The sequence below is a fragment of the Lactuca serriola genome, chromosome 7, assembly GCF_051521515.1.
Source record: "Lactuca serriola cultivar US96UC23 chromosome 7, Lser_US96UC23_V15, whole genome shotgun sequence".
NCBI lineage: Eukaryota > Viridiplantae > Streptophyta > Magnoliopsida > Asterales > Asteraceae > Lactuca > Lactuca serriola.
Genome location: NC_136414.1, coordinates 35,265,229 through 35,289,968, shown reverse-complemented (window position 1 = coordinate 35,289,968; position 24,740 = coordinate 35,265,229). Strand labels below are relative to the sequence as shown.

The 24,740-nt window shown below is 35.6% G+C and overlaps 1 protein-coding gene across 2 annotated transcripts; it reads left to right on the top strand.

Moving 5' to 3' along the window:
- The first annotated feature begins 437 nt into the window (after positions 1-437).
- On the top strand, positions 438-3,001 carry LOC145062591 (putative WRKY transcription factor 65). 2 transcript variants are annotated; one of them, XM_079010172.1, is made up of 3 exons: positions 438-775; positions 909-1,055; positions 2,066-3,001. In XM_079010172.1, exons 1-3 carry the CDS (start codon positions 642-644, stop codon positions 2,649-2,651), a joined length of 867 nt encoding a protein of 288 aa, XP_078866298.1. In that variant the 5' UTR covers positions 438-641; the 3' UTR covers positions 2,652-3,001. The 2 variants fall into 2 exon arrangements, with proteins under 2 accessions (XP_078866298.1, XP_078866297.1); XM_079010171.1 differs by having other exon boundaries at positions 439-775; positions 906-1,055.
- The last annotated feature ends 21,739 nt before the right edge of the window (positions 3,002-24,740 follow it).

Below are 24,740 nucleotides of genomic sequence, written 5' to 3'. Positions count from 1 at the left end.
ATTTTATAAATATGTTTAATTGAACTTTTTAGAATTTAATGCATTGCAGGTAAAAACTATAGAATTATATGGAGAGTAAAAAATATAATGTGACGTTACATTAAAATTTAACGAGTTGAAGGGTTATCACATCCTAACAGTGTATAGTAAAAAAATTACAACTTGCATAACATGTTTTATGTCAAAAGTTAATTGTAATATATTATAATATTATTAATGTGTGTATACAAAATTCTTTTATTAATAAAAACACATTTTATGAATAAGCATGTAATTTTAATCTAATGCACTAATTTTTATTTATGATTATGAAGTATGTATTAATTATTATTGGAATAAATGAAGTGAAATGCTCTTTTAGGATTTGGCTTTATTTTCACATTTGCCTGCACGTCCCTTATATACTATTCAATTGCCCATCTGTCAAACATTTCGGACCCCATATATTTCTTCGGATCATCCCCATTCTTTCAATCACCTTCCTCCATCTCTCTCTTTCTCTCTCCGAAAGAAACTTCTGCCATCGATTCATTTCAGCCATCAGCTAGCCCTAGTAACTGTATATGCATATAAAATTTTATACATAAAGGCACTAAGAAAAGGTGGCGGATCTGTCAAGAAACACCTGGAGTTAATAGATCATGGAAGTAGGATTTCATCCGTTCACCCTCCATCAAGAAGACAATCAAAACTCACCGGAAAACAGTGATGAGTCGCCGCCCTCACCTCTGTTCTACGACACCAAGGCAACATCTACTTCCTCCCCTAAAAGAAGGTGAGTCAAATTCTAGCACAAAACACATACAAACATAATTTAATTCCTCAAGAAAAAAGATCCAACAATTTGCAAGATATGGATGAGTTAGAATACTTGTAAGACATACGTTAATTGTTGGAGTTTACAGTAGAAGAGGAACACATAAAAGAGTGGTTCAAGTGCCGATCAAAGACGTTGAAGGATCTCGGCTTAAGGGTGAGACTAATGCTCCGCCGTCTGATTCTTGGGCTTGGAGAAAATACGGCCAGAAACCCATCAAAGGATCTCCTTATCCTAGGTATTTACAGTTTCATCAGTTTCTCCATTATTTGTTCAAAATTTTTTTCTTTCGTAAACTAAGTTTATAATCAGTTGAGTTATATTAATTTTTTTCTTTAGGACGGAGTAACATGATCACAATATATATTTTTAAATCGAATGTGAAAACATGAATCGGATCAAATCATTTAAAAATAATGCAGTAAACCTTTCATCATATCATTTAGCTACTAAAATATGACGTTGAACTAATCAAACCTGATTTTTAAATTAGTAATCATTCAAAAAAAATTTGCAGTACACTTTTAATTATATCATTTTTCCTTTAAAATCTTTAAATTCATTTAATTAAATCCCTGGTCATAACTTTAAATGATATCGTCTTAGATTGGAGTGCCAATTTTATTTCTTCTAGCATGGTGACGTTTTTGATAATTAAAATGTATTTTCGTCAAAATATCGATGAGTATATTGATAACAAAATTACAATATGACATTAAATTGTGAAAATTTTCATCAATTAAATTCAATGTCTCAATTTTAAATTTTATCATCACAAATTTAATTATGTATTTTTATATTCTATTTTCCGTTGTACATATTTTCTCTCAATAAAGAAACTATCTTTTTTGTCAACCAAACACAACATACACAACATGAATTTTATATTGATAATTATTCAAGAAAATTGCAGTAAAATATTATATTTATAATATAGCTATTAATGTGTATTTTTTTATTAGTTAAATCCATTGTCATAAATTTTAAATATTATCATCATGAACTCAAAAGTTTGCATTTCTTTCTTCTGTAAATAGCTTGTTACAAGACCATACCTCATTTACAGCGACATTAATTTCGGATTGAAGCTTTCTAGAAATCTACAATTTTAAATTTGGGAAATACAATTGCATGTAAAGATACTCATACAGTCATACTAGGCGATATGATTTACGCAAAGTGGTTATATATCTTCAATTTAATTCAATTATAATATTAACAAACCTCCATTATTATTTGTTTTCACAGGGGCTATTATAGGTGTAGTAGCTCCAAAGGATGTCCAGCAAGAAAACAAGTAGAAAGAAGCCGGACGGACCCTACAATGGTGATGGTGACATATTCGTGTGAACACAACCACGCATGGCCGGCTTCTAGAAACCATAATCACCATCCCCACCAAAACCCACCACCCGCATCACCTCCAAGCGCCTCCACTCCAACCACTGAAGCAGAAACTTCCAATACAGATGACCGAATAGAAGAAGAAACACCAATTCTTATTACACAATCGGAACCTGATCAGCTTGAACACGAGCAGAAGTTCTCAAGTCTCGACGTTGGATCATGTGGACCATTTATTACGGACCAATATGGGTGGTTCTCAGACTTGGACTCCACATCATCAACCATGCTAGAAAGTCCTTTGATGACTAGGGATGTAGTTGAAGACAGCGACATGGCAATGATTTTTTCAATTAGAGAAGATGAAGAGTCGTTTTTTGCTGATCTAGGTGAGCTACCGGAATGCACGACGGTTTTCAGACGGAGAGAGATAGAAAGGGTGGAGGAGCACAGCCGGAACTTGGCTCCATGGTGTGGAAGCACAGGGTGATGATAAGAGACAATAATCAATAAGTAATTAAAGACAGAAATGTCGCCTAACAAAATTTGTCTTTACTGTGAGCAGGTATTTTTGTAAAACTCCAAGATTTGCATACAGTGCGGCTAAAGATACCAAAAGAAGCAATTTTTAAAAACTTCCTGAATTTGAATTTTTATTTTATTATATTTTTAGATATTCCAAGATTTCAGTGTCATGGGAGATAAATAAAAAATGGGGCAATATGTTTTATTGGAGAGAAATATGTCTCGATGTGGGTGTAATTAAGCAATCTTTGGCACTTTAACTAGAGATGAAGATAGATGAACAGTTGAAATTTATTCATTCTAATTATTTTATTAGCATGTGATTGTGGATACTACATATTCAATTATTTATAAAATATAGTATTCTCATCCACTATTAAAATATAGTTTCCTATGGCTACATTGTTATAGAATATATTTTTGTGGGAACCTTGTTTCTAAGGCTGCTAGGCAATTATTAATTGTTAATTTCTGTCATAAGATTTATATATATATATATATATATATATATATATATATATATATATATATATATATATATATATATAAATCTTATGACAGAAATTAACAATTAATAATTGCCTAGCAGTTTCTAAGGTTCCCACAAAAATATATTCTATAACAATGTAGCCATAGGAAACTATATTTTAATAGTGGATGAGAATATATATATATATATATATATATATATATATATATATATATATATATATATATATATATATATATATATATCCCTATTCTAATAAAAGAATAGTTTTAATCTTCTTTTGACATATGTCATCATATTAAGCCTCATAGTTAATGTGGATTTTATTCTTCTTATGTCATGTGTCATCCTATTATACCTCCTAATTAATGTATGCCACTTGTCAACTTATTAATTCTTAATTTCAAATTTTAAAATTTAAATTTCCAACTCTAATTACATTAAATTAATCAATAACATTAGAATAAAAATTAAAATAAAATTAATATAAATTATAAGGTGATAGAATGTCATATATTTATTTAAATTAACGATTAAATTTTATATAACTAAAAAAATATCAGTTAATTAATAATTTATTTAAAATAATTGATTAATTATTTTGAGTTTTCATTGTTAAAGTTTAATTAATTTTATAACCGTGGTTTCCACGGGTTTTAAACTACTATATATATATATATATATATATATATATATATATATATATATATATATAGAGAGAGAGAGAGAGAGAGTTAGGTTCATATATAAACCATAAGTATTGTGTGAGTATATAACCAATTCTGGACCAATCGTTTGATAAGGAAATAATAATAACTTTAACTACAATTAATTATGGAAATATATTAAATCAATTATTAACCCCTTAAAAAAGGGTTATCACTTTCAAACCCTGATTAACGCATCGTCATCTTCATCCTGCATAAAACCATCTTTGAAACCCAGTAGCATTTTCAACAAATTATCCCAATTAGAAAAATTGGATAAAATGTGTAACTAATGAATGTAATTACATGTTTGTTACAATTTAAACAACACGTTTATAAAGAATCAAAATTATTACAGAACTAAATCTTATATGGATAAAAGAAGGTTAATTTGTTAACATTTTTTTTGAATTTTATGATAAATAACTGAGTATTATGACTAGTGATGAGCAATAAAAAAAGTTTATTTCTCAATATTCTTGGAGAATTTTCTTATTTTTGTTTCAAAGTAGTTGTGATTCTTATTCCTGTTTCAATTTTTTTGTAAGTACGAAAGAAAAAATATTATATAAATTGATGTTCAATACTTTTGCAGATTGATGTTAGAATAAAACAGAAAATCATTAAACAAAAGAAATCTCTTTTGATTCTTAAAGAATGAATTATGACTCTTAAAGAATTACCAATGGTTGATGGTGGTGGTTTGCAATGATGAAGTATTGATAATGGTGTTTTTATGCAAGTAGATGGAAGGAGAGGATGGTGATGCATGTGGTAATCGATATCGATTGGAGAAATAACCATCAACACCCTCTTGCTTGAAAAATGAAGCAACCGACAAGCCAACACCACAGACAAAACACAAACTGTATTCAACACCAACTTTTGCATATATTCTTTCAGAATTGTTATTCTTTTATAATTTGTATTCTTTCAGAATGCAATTTAATCATTAAGAGTATATCATATTCCTTTCAAGAATGTTTAGTATTCCTTTTCAAGAATGTATTTTATTCTTTCAACAATATTCTTAGCATCAGTTTCTTTTTAATTCTTACAAAATGTACTTGTATCATATTTTGAGAATGTATGCAATTTAGTTTTATTTTTTAAGAATGTTCGTGATTTATGAAATGATATACAAGTCTCAAGTTCTATATTTCATTTGTAATTTGTAATAATAATAATAATTATTATTTTCATACAAATCGTTATTCTTCAAGATATGCATTCCTATTCTTTAATAATGTTGATTCTAAAAAGAAAATCTTGAATGAAACTTGAATTTTTTTTTGGATGCACAGAATGAAATTCATATTCCTAAAAATCTTGTTTAATTTGAATATGTTGAATAAAATCCAAGATTTCATCTAATTTTTATTAACTAGTTTAAATTAGTTGCCTAAAATATATATAATCTTAAATTTCTCTCTCTTAGTAAACGTTATATTTTTCTATTTAATTAATTAATTCAAATTATATAGTAAATGCTAGTACATGATAATATCATGTATCCTTGGATCAAAACCCTTCATTTTTTCTCATCTAATGGTTACAATTTGGTCACACATTCACACAATATTTTTAATTCATATTTGATCCTAACCATATATATATATATATATATATATATATATATATATATATATATATATATATATATATATATATATAATGTTAGGTTATAATGTGCATTGTAACTATTGTGTGGATGTAAGGATCCTTTGTGGTCAAAACATTTTTCATAAATTAAATTATATTTAAAAATGGAATGTATCGGATTTCAAGGGATAATTGATTTTTTAATTTTAAAAATTATGATTGTTTTTTAGTTCATTCAAATCGAACATATTTTTTTAATCATAAACGATCTGATTCTGTTAGAATGATATTCGGACATAATACATATTCAAATTCAATGAACATTTTGAAAAATAACAAAAATTTGAACCGATGAGTTGAAAAATAATAACAAAAATTACATTAATTCTTATACAATACAGGTAACAATTACTAAGAATTACATTTATTTTTAAAGAATAAAACTAAAAAAACATTCAAATCGGGAAAGGAAACATCGAAATCTAACAAAGACAGTAATACATTCTAAAAGAATAATGTTGCTTAGAATCACTTTCAATTTTGTCGGCCGTTCTTCAAGCATCAACTTCTATGAAAACAAAACCAAATTGTGGTTTAGAATCCACTAATGCATTAGCAAATGAAAAATAAAAAACTAAATTCCTTTAGAAAAATATGCGGACTTGTGAATTGCACCAAAACCAATAACCAAGAATTGTAGAACATGCATAAATCAGTAAGAAAATATGTTGGAAATTTGGTAAAAATATTTATATTTTTACTAACTTTGGACATATATAAATATATACATATGTTGTATATATAACAAAATCTAAGTGGGTTTGTGTTCTCCTCTATGAGGACTTCGAAACGATATATTATATGTCCAAAATAGAGTATAAGTGAATGAGATATCGATACTCAAAGATGGGTATCTGAAAATAAGTTCAGCAAAAGAGACGAATGTGGGAATGAGTCCCACATTGGTAGAGAGACCAATCTCAACAAGCTTTATAAGCTTTATTGCATGGAAGGCTTACAAGCTTGTGTCTAGGGATGTTATTCGGGTCGGAACCGAACCGAATCGAACCGACCCGAATAAACCGAAAACCGAATAAGGGTAATTGTATGAACCGAAAACCGAACCAAATAAGCAATACGAGTTCGGTTGGATTCGGGTATTATTCGGTTCGGTTCGGTTTCGACCCGAATAATCCAAATAACATGTACAAGATGATTAAGGAGTCGAATAACCCGAGTAACCCGAATATTTTGTATTACTTTTGTAGCTTATGATTTCATAACAAATCTTTTAAAGAAACAAATTAAACACTAAAAATTAAACATCCAAAAAACCCAACAATCTATCTATAAGTATATAACTCGAATAACTTCATCAATATGGAATGAAACAAGTAAAAGAACATATATGGTTGTTTTCATTAAATTCTCTTATTCAAGGTCAAAGTCTCTATTGCTTGGACTTATAGAAAAAAAAAGTTAACTGTTAACATAGCACATTCAAATTTCAATTGATAACATACATAATAACACATTTAAAGATTGAGTAGTAGATTAACACATCTAATTTTCAATGAGTAACATACATAATAACACATTGAAAGATTGAGTAGTAGATTAAGATACAAATTCTTACTTGTGTTTCTTGATTTGGAACCCAATTTTCCATGAATTGAATAGAGTGGAAACTAGAAAACAAGATGAGGAGATGATTCACAGAAGTTTGAAGTACGAAAGTTGATCAAAAACTAATGTCGATCAAAGACTAATGTCGCAAGGAGCAATTGTCGATCAATTTCTTTTTCGGAAGGAGCAATTCGCAATCAGCAACTGTCGATCAAACAAAATTGTCGCAATCATCAATATGTAAGTAGTCGGCTCGATTTGGTGTAATAGGATATTCGATTTGGTGTATTAAGTGGGTAACGATCTTCGATTTGGTTTTTTTGGGATCGATTGTGATGATCACATAACCGAATACGTAAATTGTGCAAGGGAAAAAAACGAATCTTCATATTCGATTCGGTTCTCTGGACCGAATAAGCCCTTATTCGGGTAACCCGGACCGAATAACATGAAAACCGAATAAGCCTTATATAGATACCCGAAAACCAAATCAAATTGCTTATTCGGGTCTAATTCGGTTCGGGTCGGTTCGGTTCTCGGTTGGGTTCGGGTCCGTATTGCTTATTCGGGTCGGAACTGAACTGAGCCGACCTGAACCCGAATAAACCGAAAACCGAATAAGGGTAATTATATGAACCGAAAACCGAACCAAATAAGCAATACGGGTTCGGTTCGGTTCGGGTATTATTCGATTCGATTCGGTTCCGGCCCGAATAACCCAAATAACATGTACAAGATGATTAAGGAGTCGAATAACCCAAATAAACCGAAAAACCCAAATAACATTTATAATGTGATTCTAAATAGTGTATTTTGTATGACTTCTTTAGCTTATGATAAACATAAATAACACGGATTAACTATTCTTGATATATAAAATGTAAAATCCAACCACCACATTCTTAAGATATAGTTATTAAGCAACATATTAAACACTAATATCTAAAACACCCAAAAATCTATCTATAAGTATATAAGTTAAACATTAAACATTACTTGAGTATTTTGGGTAACGATCAATAGAACACAAGACCGAATAAGAAATCGTGCAAGTGGAAAAAAAATGTGACTTTTCTTATTCGGTTCGGTCCTTTTGGACCGAATAAGCCCTTATTCGGGTATCCCGGACCGAATAACCCGAATACCGAATAAGCCTTATATAGATACCCGAAAACCAAATCGAATCGCTTATTCGGGTCTAATTCGGTTCGGTTCGGTTCGGGTTTTCGGGCCAAATTCTCATCCCTATACTCCTGTCATTGTGATTGGCTCGGGTGCATCTTCTACTACAACAGGTATTTGCTGAATTATCGGGGGTTCTTGATTCCTATCTCCATTCGTGTTCCCGACTCCACTTTGGGTTCTTGCCATTTTGAACTATACACCATATCAGATGTTCGGTGCGAAATGACGAGAATTAAGATAGGAAAGATTTTTATTTACGAATGACGTGTAAATCTCCTTATTACTTCGAAAAGTTACATGTCAGTTCCAATACCGTAATTAAACGTTTAGAAATCTATACACATAAAATTTCCAGATCTGGTCGGCAACAGACCATTGATCCGATCAAACGATAGCATAACAAATCATTTAGCATGTAAAAGCAATTTAGGCATCATTCCTAAAATAATCTAGTGTTTGTGTCTATTTAGGTGTACTACCTAAATCTATTAGACACATTCCTCACAATCATTGCTTAGCATTCTAAGTTTAATTCTAGAAATAGATCAATATTCCTAGTTCGCTTAAACTAATGCTCTGATACCAACTGTGACATCCCCATTTTCACGGCCAATAAAGACCGATTTTGTTTATGCTTTATAAAAATAAGAGTACCACTTTTAATAAAAATGTTGCGGAATTTGTTCCCAGTAAAACATGATAAATACGTTATCAAAGCATTTCCGAAGAAAAGTATTTTTATTCATTTTAAAACATTTGGGATGTCATCGTCAATACAACAACATAAGCATAAACAGAACTTACATTCATTATCACTAGTGATTTATATCTCCTTAATCTCTCAGCGTAATGTGACTTCATAACAACACCTTTAATATAAATAAACTGAGTGGGTCAGGTTGGGAAACCTGGTGAGCACATAGGGTTTTCAACCCACAATAATATAATTATTATGTTTAAACAATTAAGCAATCAACCCAATTACCCATCCCCATTATCTTCTTTATTCTTAAGGATCTACCCTAAGAATCATCTATTTCTCGTTAACTCATTCCTAAGGATCATCCTAAGGAATCGGCAAAAAGTCCATTGTTGCCACGGTTTACACAACGGGCACTAAATCTGCACAGTCGCCATAGTTTAGGCATCAAGTCTGCATGATCACCAAGGCTTAGGTATCAAGTTTGCATGATCACCAGGGTTTAGGCATCAAGTTTGCATGATCACCAGGGTTTAGGCATCAAGTCTGCACGATCACCACGGTTTAGGCATCAAGTCTGCATGATCACCTAGGTTTAGAGTACACTGGGTGAACACATCGTTCACAACACCTACAGGTTGTGAGCCTGCTAGTGTTCCACTGGACTGTCTAGAATAGTTCGTGGTTGTCATCCACACTCTGCTGAATGACGGGGCCATCGTTTGGGAAAAGGCTTCTCACATCGTCCACCTCTCACCCTCGCCTCGTGGTCTATAACACATCTCAACTCATCATTCAACTCATATTCCATTTATTATATCTACCCATGTTTTACCCCAACATTACCGTAGATATAAAATACATATACAGTTTAAATCATTTAAAACATGTATAAAATCGTTCATCCAGCATACACATCAAGTATTTAGATAATATTGACACAAAGCACGTAATTTATATAAACTACTTCATATCTATGTGTAAGATGAAAGTAACTATGCACATACTTGATTAGGTGGTGATTCCGAACTCAGACAACACTTCGTTATCTCAAAACAATTTTCCTCAATAAAACCTAGTATCATTACCACTAGGGTTTAGTTTTTAACGTTAATCGCGACTAAGTAATAGTCTAGCTATTATTACTATTATATAAACATTAAATAACACTCAATATAACTCATAATAATAGCCCAAATAATTATTTTAATGTCCTAATAATGTTACTATAATTAAATAAAAGCTATATTAAATATAGTATAGGTGTAGCTCACTTACAGCTGGTTTTTATTAAAAACCAAGCTTCGCTGGAGTAGCGTTTCCAAGCCGGAAGTTTTTCTTCTCGGAGCCGTCGGGCACTCCGGGGCTTTTTTGCTCGTGCTAGGGAGGTTCCCTAGACTTGGGAGGGGTTTAGGGAGGCTAGAGAGAAGTTAGAGAGAGAAAGAAAGGTTATGGTGTGAAGAAATTATAAAGGATTCATCCTTTATTTATAGAGATTTTATCGTATAGTAGCCCCTAAGCTCCGTCCGTATCTTCCGCGTACGAGTTCCATTTTCTACGTTCTTTATATCCACGCATTGGTATTTACGAGTACTACAACTTTCATTTAGACCTCGTCGGCTAATTCTCATTCTATCTCCGATTTGCAAAACTATATCGAATTTATCGCGCTCGAAGAGTAGGGAGTAAGTTTCATCCATATCTTTCGCATACGAGCTCTATTATCGACGTTCTTTATATCCACGCATTGGTATTTATGAGTACTAAAACTTTCATTTAGATCCCCTCGGCTAATTCTCACTCTATCTCATATTTACAAAACTGTATCGAATTCGCCGCGCTCAAAGAGTAGGTACTAAGCTTCGTCCATATCTTTCGCATACGAGCTCCGTTTTCGATTGTCTTTTTATCCTTTAACTCCTATTAACGGTATCTTCATTTCACATTTAGATTATTTTGGCTAAAAATGGACCGATCTAAAATACAGATTTTGGGTTGCGCACTGCTATGCTAAATCTTAGAAAAATCATAACTTCCTCATACGAAGTCAGATTTGGACGTTCTTTTTATGCACACTCTCGGTTTAACATATACTACGACTTTCATTTAGATCGCTAAGTCTAAGTAGTATTTTATCGTAAATTCACTTCTTACGATTCCCGATGTCATGCCGGTTTAACCGTAAAACTTCGATGGATCATAACTTCTTCGTTACAACTCGGATTTCGGCGTTCTTTATATCTACGGAGCCCTTGTAACATATACTACAACTTGGAAAATATGAATCCTTCTAAATAATCTTCCATCAAAAATACAATTTAGATGCTTATTGTCTCTAAATTGACTAGCCCGGATCTGCGGACGTTACAATTATCTCTCCCTTAGGATGATTACGTCCCAGAATCATCAACGAAAAAGGGCAGTATAATGACTCCATACGTTATCTCTTCATCCTAGGTAATAATCATAACTTCTTTGTTGCTTTGAATCTCATACTCCTTGACTACAGGTGGTGCTCGATCTTGCACTTGCTTCCTATCTCATGTTAGACTCCAAATTATGACCTTCAAGTCACAATCTCAATCCTCACTGGATACGAACTTAAGATAAGTTCTTTTATTACTATAATGGACTGATGTGTCATATTCTAATGACCTATCATCGTATGTTGCAACGCTTAGACTGAGGTCTCTTAGAGTCAAATTCCAGAACAAACTACCTTCCTTCATGTTCATGTTCTAGCTACAAACAGCTATCGCGATACCTATACTGATCGCTTTGATTATCTTTTATTTCAATCTTTTGGCTTAAGTCAGATGCTACATCGAACTTGGTTCTCTGAACCACGTAACATACTCATCGTAGTCGGACTCAATTTGATACTACCACTAGGGTCGGAATAACAATCATCTTCTTAGTCATTACCGAAACGATGGTAACGACATACTTGAATAAAACAAAGTCGATTACTAGTTTATTGGTAACCTTGTGACTTTCCCTGATCCAAGCGTGAGTCCTATGCTTCCGGTAGTATAGGCCTCTACTACCATTCACACCTACTCATACTCGTCCCAAGTATTGTCTCACAGTTTTCCAAGTCACCATACAAGAAAATCACATAACAGTTTAACATATCAGATAACAAAACGAAGGCTTTATTATTTCTTGAAACTATTACATACGTGTTCAAGTTCACCCTAGACTATGCCTCTAATAGGCTACATCATATGGTTCTATCTCTTTGGCTACCTCATAACTTGATCTTCGGGTATGAATTCCTCATCCTTGGTTCCTCGCATTGTTTTCTGCTTCGTCGAGGATCATGTGGAATGCCCTTGGCCTTGGTGGTGTGTTTGGTCTTGCTGCCTCGTTTTTCTTTGGGCAGTCCCTAGAAATATGTCGTTCTTTGTTACATCCATAGCACACCTTCTTGTTGGACGCACACTTGCTAGCGTAATGCCCTGTCTTTCCACATTTGTAGCAAGTCACCTCCTCGCTACATTTCCCGAAGTGCTTCTTTTTACACTTTTCGTACCACTTGGCTTCACCTCCTCTTCCTTCGTCAGTCTTTGGGAATTTCCTTTCTTTGTTGGATTTTGAAGATCCTTAATGCTTCTTTTTTTCGCCAACTTCAGCTCTCTCCAAACCCTTTTCCCTAATTTGGGTCTCAACATTCTTAGCTGCTTTAACAGCTGTTTTCAAGGTAGTTGCCATTTTGACCATTGGGCGGAAGTTTGTGGGCAGTCCGTTAGCAAACCTATCAATCTTTGAGAGTTCAGTAGGAACCAAGTAGGGAAATAGCTTCATCCTCTCGGTGAATGCGGTGGCATACTCATCAACACTCATCTTCCCTTTCTTCAAGTTCTGAAACTCGTTGTTTAGGTCTATCAGATCTATCTCTGATCAGTACTGGATTTTCAATTATTCCAAGAACTCTTCACTTGACATCCTTAGAGCTTCTCCTCGTGGCATCGTATCTGCCAATAGCTTCCACCAGCTCAAGACTCCAGTTTTCAGTTGTCTTACTGCGAAGATAGTCTTTTGTTTCTCGCTACAGTTGAAGCTCTCAAACACCATCTCCATCTCGGAGATCCAATCCATAATCTCAACTGGCTTTCGGCTTCCGGAAAGACTTGGTGGCTTGGCACCCAAGAAGTTCTTATACATTCGTCCATCCTTGTCATTTCCCCTCTCCGGGCCATTTCTTCGTTCTCCTTGAGTCCCAACTTGACTCACAGGGCGGCTATTGTTCCTTTCCTCCGATTGCTCGGGAATCAGCTCAGGTTCTTCAATGGAAATGGTAGGCTCATCCCTATTTTCGAGGAACATCTGCCTCATCTCTTCCCTTTTTTCAGCCAACATATCCCGTATCATGGCTTGTACTCCAGTCATTGTGATTGGCTCAGGTGCATCTTCTACTACAACAGGTATTTTCTAAATTACTGAGGGTTGTTGATTCCTATCTCCATTCATGTTCCCGACTCCACTTCGGGTTCTTGCCATTTTGAACTATACACCAGATCGGATGTTCGGTGCGAAATGACGAGAATTAAGATATGAAAGATTTTATTTATGAATGACGTGTAAGTCTCCTTATTACTTCGAAAACTTACATGCCAGTTCCAATACCGTAATTAAACATTTAGAAATCTATACACGTAAAATTTCCAGATCCGATCGGCAACAGAGCATAGATCCGATCAAATGATAGCATAACAAATCATTTAGCATGTAAAAGTAATTTAGGCATCATTCCTAAAATAAGCTAGTGTTTGTGTCTATTCTGGTGTACTAGCTAAATTTATTAGACGCATTCCTCACAATCATTGCTTAGCATTCTAAGTTTAAGTCTAGAAATAGATCCATATTCCTAGTTCACTTAAAATAATGCTCTGATACCAACTGTGACATCCCCATTTTCACTGCCAAAAAAGACCGATTTTGTTTACGCCTTATAAAAATCAGAGTACCTCTTTTAATAAAAATGATGCAGAATTTGTTCCCAGTAAAACATGATAAATACGTTATCAAAGCATTTCCGATGAAAAGTATTTTTATTCATTTTAAATCATTTGGGATGCCATCGTCAATACAGTAACATAAGCATAAACAGAACTTACATTCATTATCACTAGTGATTTATATGTCCTTAATCTCTCAGTGTAACGTGACTTCATAACAACACCTGTGATATAAATAAACTGAGTGGGTTAGGTTGGGAAACCTGGTGAGCACATATGGTTTTCAACCCATAATAATATAATTATTATGTTTAAACAATTAAGCAATCAACCCAATTACCCATCCTCATTATCTTCTTTATTCTTAAGGATCTACCCTAAGAATCAGCTATTTCTCGTTCACTCATTCCTAAGGATCATCCCACGGAATCGACACAAAGTCCACCGTTGCCACGGTTTACACAACGGGCACTAAGTCTGCATAGTCGCCAGGGTTTAGGCATCAAGTCTGCATGATCACCAATGCTTAGGTATCAAGTTTGCATGATCACCAGGGTTTAGGCATCAAGTTTGCATGATCACCAAGGTTTAGGCATCAATTCTGCATGATCACTTAGGTTTTGAGTACACCGGGTGAACACATCGTTCACAACACCTACAGGTTGTAAGCCTGCTAGTGTTCCACTGGACTGTCTAGAATAGTCCGTGGTTGTCATCCATACTCTGCTGAATGATGGGGCCATCGTTTGGGAAAAGGCTTCTCACATCGTCCCCCTCTCACCCTCACCTCGTGGTCTATAACACCTCTCAACTCATCATCCAACTCATATTCCATATATTACATCTACCCATGTTTTACCCCAACATTATCATAGATATAAAATACATATACACTTTAAATCATTTAAAACATATATAAAATCGTTCATCCAGCATAGTCAGCAAGTATTTAGATAATATTCACACATAGCATGTAATTTATATAAAATACTTCATATCTATGTGTAAGATGAAAATAACTATGCACTCACTTGATTAGGTGGTGATTCCGAACTCAGACAACACTTCGTTATCTCAAAACAATTTTCCTCGACAAAACCTAGTATCAATACCACTAGGGTTTAGTTTTTAACGTTAACCGCGGCTAATTAATAGTCTATCTAGTATTACTATTATATAAGCGTTAAATAACATTCAATATAAATCATAATAATAGCCCAAATAATTATTTTAAGGTCCTAATAATGTTACTATAATTAAATAAAAGCTATATTAAATATAGTATAGGTGTAGCTCACTTACAACTGGTTTTTATTAAAAACCAGGCTTCGCTGGAGTAGCGTTTCCAAGCCGGAAGTTTTTCTTCTCGGAGCCGTCGGGCACTCCGGGGCTTTTTTGCTCGTGCTAGGGAGGTTCCCTAGACTTGGGAGGGGTTTAGGGAGGCTAGAGAGAAGTTAGAGAGAGAAAGAAAGGTTATGGTGTGAAGAAATTATAAAGGATTCATCCTTTATTTATAGAGATTTTATCGTAGAGTAGCTCCTAAGCTCCGTCCGTATCTTCCGCGTACGAGTTCCATTTTCTACGTTCTTTATATCCACGCGTTGGTATTTACGAGTACTACAACTTTCATTTAGACCTCGTCGGCTAATTCTCATTCTATCTCCGATTTGCAAAACTATATCGAATTTATCGCGCTCGAAGAGTAGGGAGTAAGTTTCATCCATATCTTTCGCATACGAGCTCTATTATCGACGTTCTTTATATCCACGCGTTGGTATTTATGAGTACTAAAACTTTCATTTAGATCCCCTCGGCTAATTCTCACTCTATCTCATATTTACAAAACTGTATCGAATTCGCCGCGCTCAAAGAGTAGGTACTAAGCTTCGTCCATATCTTTCGCATACGAGCTCCGTTTTCGACTGTCTTTTTATCATTTAACTCCTATTAACGATATCTTCATTTCACATTTAGATTATTTTGGCTAAAAATCGACCGATCTAAAATTTAGATTTTGGGTTGCGCACTGTCATGCTAAATCTTAGAAAAATCATAACTTCCTCATACGAAGTCAGATTTGGACGTTCTTTTTATGCACACTCTCGATTTAACATATACTACGACTTTCTTTTAGATCGCTAAAGATAAAAATTATTTTATCATAAATTCACTTTTTACGATTCCCGATGTCGTGCCGGTTTAACCGTAAAACTTCGATGGGTCATAACTTCTTCGTTATAACTCGGATTTCGGCGTTCTTTATATCTACGGAACCCTTGTAACATATACTACCACTTCGAAAAGATTAATCGTTCTAAATAATCTTCCAACAAAAACACATTTTTTATGCTTATTGTCTCTAAATTGACTAGCCCGGATCTGCGGACGTTACGCATAAACATTCGGATACACCTACTTCTCCACTATCACCCCTTCATGAGACTTCTTACCATTTTTCATCTTTGATTCCTGAGTTTAAACCCATAGTTGTCAAGTGTCCTGATTCCATGCTCCTTCCGCCTCTAACAAACCTAGTCCTAAATCATACCACAAAATTCCATCATAGTGTTTCAAATCTCATAAATTATGTTCCGAAACACAATCCTCCTAACAACTGTGTTGTTGAGGAAATTCTTCCAGTGACAATTGAAGCTATTACTTTTGAGTTTTCATGGGTGTCCTTAGATGATAACGTAGAAACCACAAGCAATGTCTCATTTGATTCATGTGAATCAAATTCTTTGGTAATCTCTAAAACAACCTTGGTACCCATCAAGCCCAAGTTTGGCAATCCTTCAAATGCTCAGACATCTAAGTCAACATCTAACCAAAGAAAGAAACCCTCCTTGAACAGAAAAGATCATCAGTCCTAAACAAGAAGCCAAAAATTCTCTCAAATGGGAAGTTAAGACTAGACAAAATTCAAGATTCCTTGAGAACTCCAAAATGAGTGTATCTCAGAATTATCATTTCTCAACTCATAGTCAAAACTCGTTTACACCCACTAAGATTCTCAATAGACCTTCCAATCCTTCTACTCTTGTAGAACAAAAGGAAGTAGTTAGTACCACTCCAAAAAGGTCTAATGTAAGCACAAACTTTGTCCGAAACAACTATCCTCGGACTGTTTCACCCGTTTTCATTGTTAAAGCTGATGTCACAATTCTTAAACCCCAACCTACAAACCCAAATATGTCATCAACCATAGCTAAAAGTGTTAAAAAAATTTCAAAATCTTCAAAACAAAACCTTGTTTGGAAAGTTAAAACACAAAAAGATGTGACAATAACTCCGGAAAACACAGTAGCTCCCACTACTCCGGAAGTTGAAATTCCAAAGAAAGTCGTTCCTAACTCTCATGTCATTGAGTATGACTACCGGATAGATGAAAGGACCATGACCTTCTGTTTGTTTCCTAAGGAATCTAGGAACAAACCTTCCAAACCATCTTTCGCTCAAAAGTCACTACCAAAACCCAAGACTCGTGCCTTTGTCCCAAAACCTAAGTTGGAGCCTAAAAACTCTACATCTCACTGATTTTTGCAAGAACTTTATGTGTTGGAGCAAGAGACAATATGGTATATTCATAGTGCTTGCTCCATGCACATGACATGGCAGAAAAACTTTCTGCGATATCTCAAACTTTCTCCTAATGCAGGTTACCTGACATATGGAAACAACTCCAACTCTCAGATTCGTGGTTATAACATCCTCACCAATGGAAACTTCTCTATTTCAAATGTGGCATACATAGCTGACTTGAAGCATAAACTAATAAGTGTAGTCCAACTCACTGACTCAAATCGGCGTGTTGAATTTTGCAAGAAACATAGCTACATAATGACTGAAGACAGAAAAGAATGCTTGATCAAGTCAAATCGCAACAAGAATATGTACCCACTCGACATCAACATGATCACTAGCAAGCCTCAACTTTTCCTTCTTTCCAAAGTTGTTCCTGATGTTAGTTGATTATGGCACTGAAGGCTTGCTCATCTAAATTTTCTATACATGAATGATCTTGTTTCTAGTAAAATGGTAAGGGGAATTCCTCTCTTCAAATTCGAAAATGATCACTTGTGTGCTGCAAGTGAGTGTGGTAAGAAGTCAAAGAAGGGTCATCCTGTCATCATTGAAAAATAAATCTCGGAACCGTTGGAACTTTTACACATTGATTTATGTAGAGCCTCAATTGTAGAAATTCTTCATCACAAGAAATACATCCTTGTGATTGTTGATGACTTTATAGGATTCACATGGGTATTCTTCCGTAGGCTAAAGTCTGAAACAGCCTCTAAACTCATCAATTTCATCAAAGGAATATAAGTTCTTGTCAAACGTCCAGTTAGAAGAATCCAAAGTGATAAGGACTTGGAATTCACCAATGGCACCATTGAAAAATTCATCACCGAGAAAGGAATTAATCACAACTTCGCTGCTCCTTACACTGCACAACAGAACGATGTTGTCGAAAGACACAACATAACACTTGTTGACACTACCCGATCCATGCTTAGCTTTGCAAATCTTCCACTCTATCTTTGGGCTGAAGTTGTCTCCATGGCATGTTTTACTTAGAATAGAAGTATCATCAATCGATGCCTTAACATGACACTGTATGAAGCCATGAATGGTCGGAAGCCATCTATATCGTTTCTTCAAGCTTTCGGATGCAGATGCTTCTTCAAAAACAATCGTGATCAACTTACAAAGTTTCAACCCAAAGCTGATGAAGCAATTCTTCTTGGTTATTCTACAAAATCAAAGGTATATCGAGTACTTAATTGTCATACTCGAGTTATAGAAGAAGGCTTCGATGTTACCTTTGATGACAAATTCGTTCGGAGTTTCGGTCCTACTCATATTACTACTCACATCAAGGAGTCTGATGCTCCTCCTTCGGACACTCCAAACATTCAAGTACTTCATGAAGTTGAATTTGAATCCCTCTTCGGACCCTCATAAATTTCTCTTCATTCGGAATGTCAATCAAGAAAAACCACATTCGAAGCTCCGGTCTCCCAAAAAATTTCCGGTCCTACTCCTAGTCTTCATCCATTTGATTCTGAACCATTTCAATCCTCTCAGGTTGAGGGGGAGAATGGTCACTCTTCCCTCGAATCAAATATGGATGGATTTCAAGATGCAACTGTTGATTTCGATGATTCCAATCCTATCGACAAGAATATGTACCCGCACGTCTTGAAACTATCAGAATCTTTCTTGCTTATGTTGCTCATAAAGGCTTCAAGGTTTACCAGATGGATGTCAAAAGTGCTTTTCTAAACGGTGAACTTAATATTGAATTTTATCTTCAATAGCCTTCCGGTTTTGTTAATCCATCATATCCAGACTAATGCTACAAAATCTGGAAAGTTGTTTACGGCCTTAAACAAGCTCCTTGCACATGGTACGAGACCCTCACAGACTTTATCAAGCGTTCAGGCTTTCAAAGAGGAATTCTAGATCCCACTCTGTTCTGTAGATCAAATAGAAAACATCTCATGCTAGTCCAAATTTATGTCGACGACATCATTTTTGGATCCACTGATTCTTGACTTTGCTAAGCTAATGGTCAGTAGATTTCAAATGAGTATGAATCGGGAATTAAGCTTCTTTATTGGTCTTCAAGTCAAACAGACTAACAGAGGAATTTTCATTCACCAAGAGAAGTATATTTCAGAACTCCTCAAAAATACTCAATGGACACATGTGCCTCAGCCAAGGTACCAATGGGTTTCGGACACAAAATCTTTTGGGACCCTTCAGGTGTAGCAGTTGATGAAAATAAGTACAGAGGAATGATTGGATATTTACTTTATCTCACAACAAGTCATCTGGACATCATTTTTTCAACATGTTTGTGTGCCAGATTTCAAGTTAATTCAAAGATGTCTCATCTTTTGGCTGTTAAGCTAATATTCTGATACCTCAAAGGCACAAAGAATCTCGGAATCTGGTACCCACCAAATGAGAGTTTTCTTCTTCAAGCATATTCATACTCAAACTATGGCGGTCTTTAATTGGATAAAAAAAGCACATCTGGTGGCTGTCAATTTTTAGGTGGTCGATTGGTCAGTTGGTCATCCAAGAAGTAGAACTGCATTGCTCTCTCAATAGCCGAAGCAGAATACATTGTTGTTGGTAGTTGTACCTCTCAAGTTCTCTGGATGAAATCTCAACTTTTGGATTATGGTTACCGCTTTCAACGCATTCCAATTGATTGGGATTCTCAAAGTGCAATTGCAATCTTGCACAATCCAATTCAGCACTCAATGACGAAGCACATTGATATACGGTACCATTTTATAAAACATGATGCTTTGAATAGCAATATTGAACTCATTTTTGTTCATTCTGATGATGAAATTGCTGATGTCTTTACTAAGGCATTAGACGAAACCAATTTCAATGGTTTTCTAAACAAAATGGGTATCATCACGCCTAATCCTCAATTCTTTCAAGAAGTATGTACTCTCTAATGGCAACATCAAAAAGTATTGATAGTTCCGAAGCAAAATCCTTTCATAATTGCCTCTCGGAATAATCAGGATCATTTTATGTGTCGTTTATCTAACCACCAATTTAAGTGTTAAGTTGTAAAGATCCTAAGTCTTTTGAAGTTGAAAGACCAGTATAGTTACATTGGTCACAATCTTGTCTCAGAACTTACTTCATAAAGTATTCCCGGAATTCAAATTAGGAACGGCAGTAAATTCTTTCTATTCTTTGCTCCGGAACATCCTTAACTCTGCTGTGGAAATCACCCTTAAATTTTCATTCCGGAATGATATCTCAGCATTTAACTCGGGAATTTTAAAGAATTTTTGCTCTGGAATTTTAAAGACATTGACTTCGGAATTTCAAATTTTTTTTACGGAATTTCAAAATCTTTGCTCCAGAATGTTTCTCAAATTTGCTCTGGATTTCTTTTTCCAAACCTGTCATTCCGGACATCCTTTTAAACAATCCTACTCTGGAAATTTCAAAAACTCTCAAAAATTCTTTCTAAGATTTGGCTCCGGAATATAAACAATCTTACTCCTGAAAATCATCTTAAAGTTTCACTCCGAACTTTCTCATTTCAAAAATATTCCAGACTCTCTTTTAAAATCACTCAGTTCCGTAATACACTTCATAACCCTCCAGAAATTAGTCTGTCTGAAATCAATCATCCGGAAGTCCGATGGTTTTTAAGGTGATACATTTTAAAAGGTTACTTTTCAAAAGATGCTTATCTGGTCCCTTGAAATTTGCGCCACGTTTTCACGTCCTATAAAGCAAACATCCCATCGCCATATGACGGTTTCCATTCTTCGCTTTGTTTCATAAAAACCTTTCATCGTATTAGTCAACTCACCCCCAAAAACGGTAAGATAATAAATGCTATCTCATCATTACCATTCCTAAATCGATCCGTTCCCATCACCTATATAAACCTCATTCAACCTTCATTTACCCTTTACGCGCCTAAACTCTCCAAAAATCCCCATACTTCTTATGTGTTCTAAGGGTTCTTCAAACTCTCATCTTCATTCAACAATGGCGTCCTCAACACCCATCGAAACAGCTCCAAAGGTCACAAAATCCATCGTCAAGAAGAAATCATCCAAAGGATCGTTGTCTTCAATGTCAACTAAACCTTTTCTCAGGTATACCACACAACTTTTCTCCCTAATCCCCATGGATTTCAACGAAGCAAATTCTTGCGATGATTAACTTCATCGCAAATTATCCCATCTCCATCCCTCTCACAAAAATTCCAGAACCACCTCTTCCACTTAACCTTCTTCACATAGCGTTCTCAAGGATTTGAAACTTCAACAATGTTCTTGAAACCAAAATCACCGGTGATCGCATTGTTGCCATTCACAAATCAACGTTTGTCAGGGAAATAGGTGTCAAAGAAAACCCCAAGGGTTTTAAGGTTCAAGAACCAACCAACAAAGAATTTCAGCAATTCTTGGAACACATTGGTTACAATCAGGAGTACAAAGCTAAAGAATTCAAGAAGTTAGTCAGTTCTGGTCTCTTGACTATGTTGATGCACTTTATCATCCGAGGGCTATTCGGAAACCACGGTGTTACAGACACCTTGAGCAAGGATTGGCTGTATGTGGTATACAGTATCTACTCCGGATGCGACAATGTTGTGGATCTTCCTGAAGTTTTATCGCAAGACTTCCGGAAATTTGCCATCAAAAGGAAGGAAAATGAGATTTCCAGCCCTAGATTTTGGGCCTTGACGATCCAAGATCTTTGCAAAGAAAGATCTAACCCCATTCCGGTGGAAACAATTCCGAAAGAGGTATATGTCTTTTTTAAAACCATTAAGCATTACTATATTTCAGACCAATCTTCCTTTAAACCTATCCGATGTTTTCCATAACATATGGTGGCCCGAATTCCTTCCAGATCCATTCATCTTAAGAAACATTTGGAGACATCGATCGTGTAAAACCCAACACAATCTACCCAAGTCACCATTAAGCCCATTCCGAAAGTGGCCAAACCAACCTCTTTCATAGGAAAGGTTAAGAAGTCAACTTAGAGAAAGACTTCTCCCTCGAAGCCAAAGCCTAAAAAAAGAACCAAATTCAGCTCTTCCTCTCAAAAGGATGGAGCCCATGACAATCCGGTTGACTCAAGCCATCCGATCGCCCCACCAACCCACTCATCTGAGGGTCCCCTCGATGTTTCGAAATCACTCGCACACACTCATGGGGAGTATGCTAATAATACACTGTCACCTTCCTAACAAGGTTATGTTGGTGTTGAAAAAAGTTCCTTGCACCCCCTGGCCTATCATTTGTTGGTCGATCCGGCTGGCGGCTCTTGCGTCTGGGGCTCACCTACATGTCACTTTTGATATCCCATCTCCTTCTACACACACACACACACACACACACACACTCCGGAACCCCTGTTCCGGACCCCAAGCACTTAGAGACTGGAGAAGTCCCTCCAACCTCTCGTACCACAACTGGTCTGATACCCGGTAAGGGTATAGGATGACCAGTTCCTAATGACCCACAATGGGAAGATTATGTTGACAGGGCTCATACATGGCATCCGGAGCTCACTCGATCTCAGGTTGAAGCTACCTTGATTGCAATGATAAATAGAGCAATTCAGAGTAGTCAACCCTTTATTGCTCCTGTCGACGATGATATGGATGTTGAGTTCACTTTCGGAGAAACCACCAAGACTCCACCTCATACTTCTATTCATTACAATTCCGATGATGAACTTTCAGAACAAGTACTTATGAATGAAGATGGTGCAACTGTTGCTAACACTCATGTGCTTCCCACTGTTCAATTGCATTCCAAGGAATCCTAATTAAAATATACTTTTGATTTTGGATCCGCCTCATCTACTCATGGTAATGAATCAAAATCCACTCAGAAACTCCATGATGATTCTGCTACCAATAAGCTTGGTCCTTCAGTTCATCCAGTCAATCTAGAACCCCACAAAAAAACACCTCAGAACTCCAACTCAGACATTGGATCCCCTATAGGGAACTACATTGATCCGTTTGCACTACTGGAAATCCAGTCCAATGTCTCCAACACAATGAAGAAGGTAAATTCCCAAGAAGAATCAGTAGTCGGACTCAACACTAAGATAGATGAAAAAGTTTCCGGACTAGATTCAAAACTAGATGCCATTCTCTAATCCATGTCCGAAGCCAACAAGTTCGGACCGTCTGTTGCTGAACGTGAAGCTCAACTTGAAAAGCTTATCTCTCTCAGGCTCAAATACACTATCAAAGAAGTTGAAAAAAATATGATACTTCTTTCGATCACTATTTGGATACCATCACCCAGATGCTGAAGGTTCACGATGACTTAGTCGCTGCTACCAATGACCTCATCAAGAAAACTCATGTTCGTCATGAGAAACAAATTCAAAGTTTAAAGAAAGAGATCCGGAAGATGAACGAATTGAATTTGATAACGCAACAATTCCTCATCAAGCTTCTCAGAGCCTGTTGGAATACTGTGGACGTTCTGAATAACAAGTTTGATGAAATGTTGTCAATCCTTCAGGAGTTGTTCAATCATCTCAAAGCTCGGGCTCCCACTGCTGAAGCTTATGACACCCTCACCCTTCAACTCAACATCAGCTTTCAGAAGGTGTTTTAAAATTTTTCCGATTTAAAGGAATCTTTTGTGCTTGCTCTGGTTTATAGGTCCACCGTTGCAAAAGGAGGAAAAGGCCCAAGTCAACACTGGAAAACTGCATCGGAATATCAGCTCCAAGATGAAGATGAAAATACCGATGATGTAGTCCAAGTTCTTTCCAGACTTCAAGAAGATGATGATGATAATGATGATGATGATGAAGCTTCATTTATCACAAAATGAGTGTTAGGTCTCCAAGCTCCAAGGAAGTTCCCAGCCAAGGTGCTTAAAGAGGAAGAGCAAAGAGTTTGGTATGTAGTCTCTTGGCCAACTACACTGCCTGAAGTCCTCAAAAGGAGTATTCAAATGGCTATGGCTAAACCCAAATTAACGGTTGATGCCTTTCGGGCCACTTCATCCATGATACCACCATTTCCTGCTCCAAGGATTGCTTCGATTGATGAAGGTTATCTCCTTCGGAATACACCATTGATGAAAATAAGAAACAGATCATCTTGGCACTCAAATAGGGAAAGAAGCCCATCACTGAAAGCTACCAAGCTCACTACTCCGGACCTCCACCAACACCTAAATCAAGATGTTCTCAGGAGGAAATCAATCAAGCGCTAGAGGAAAGCATTCCTAAAAATGAT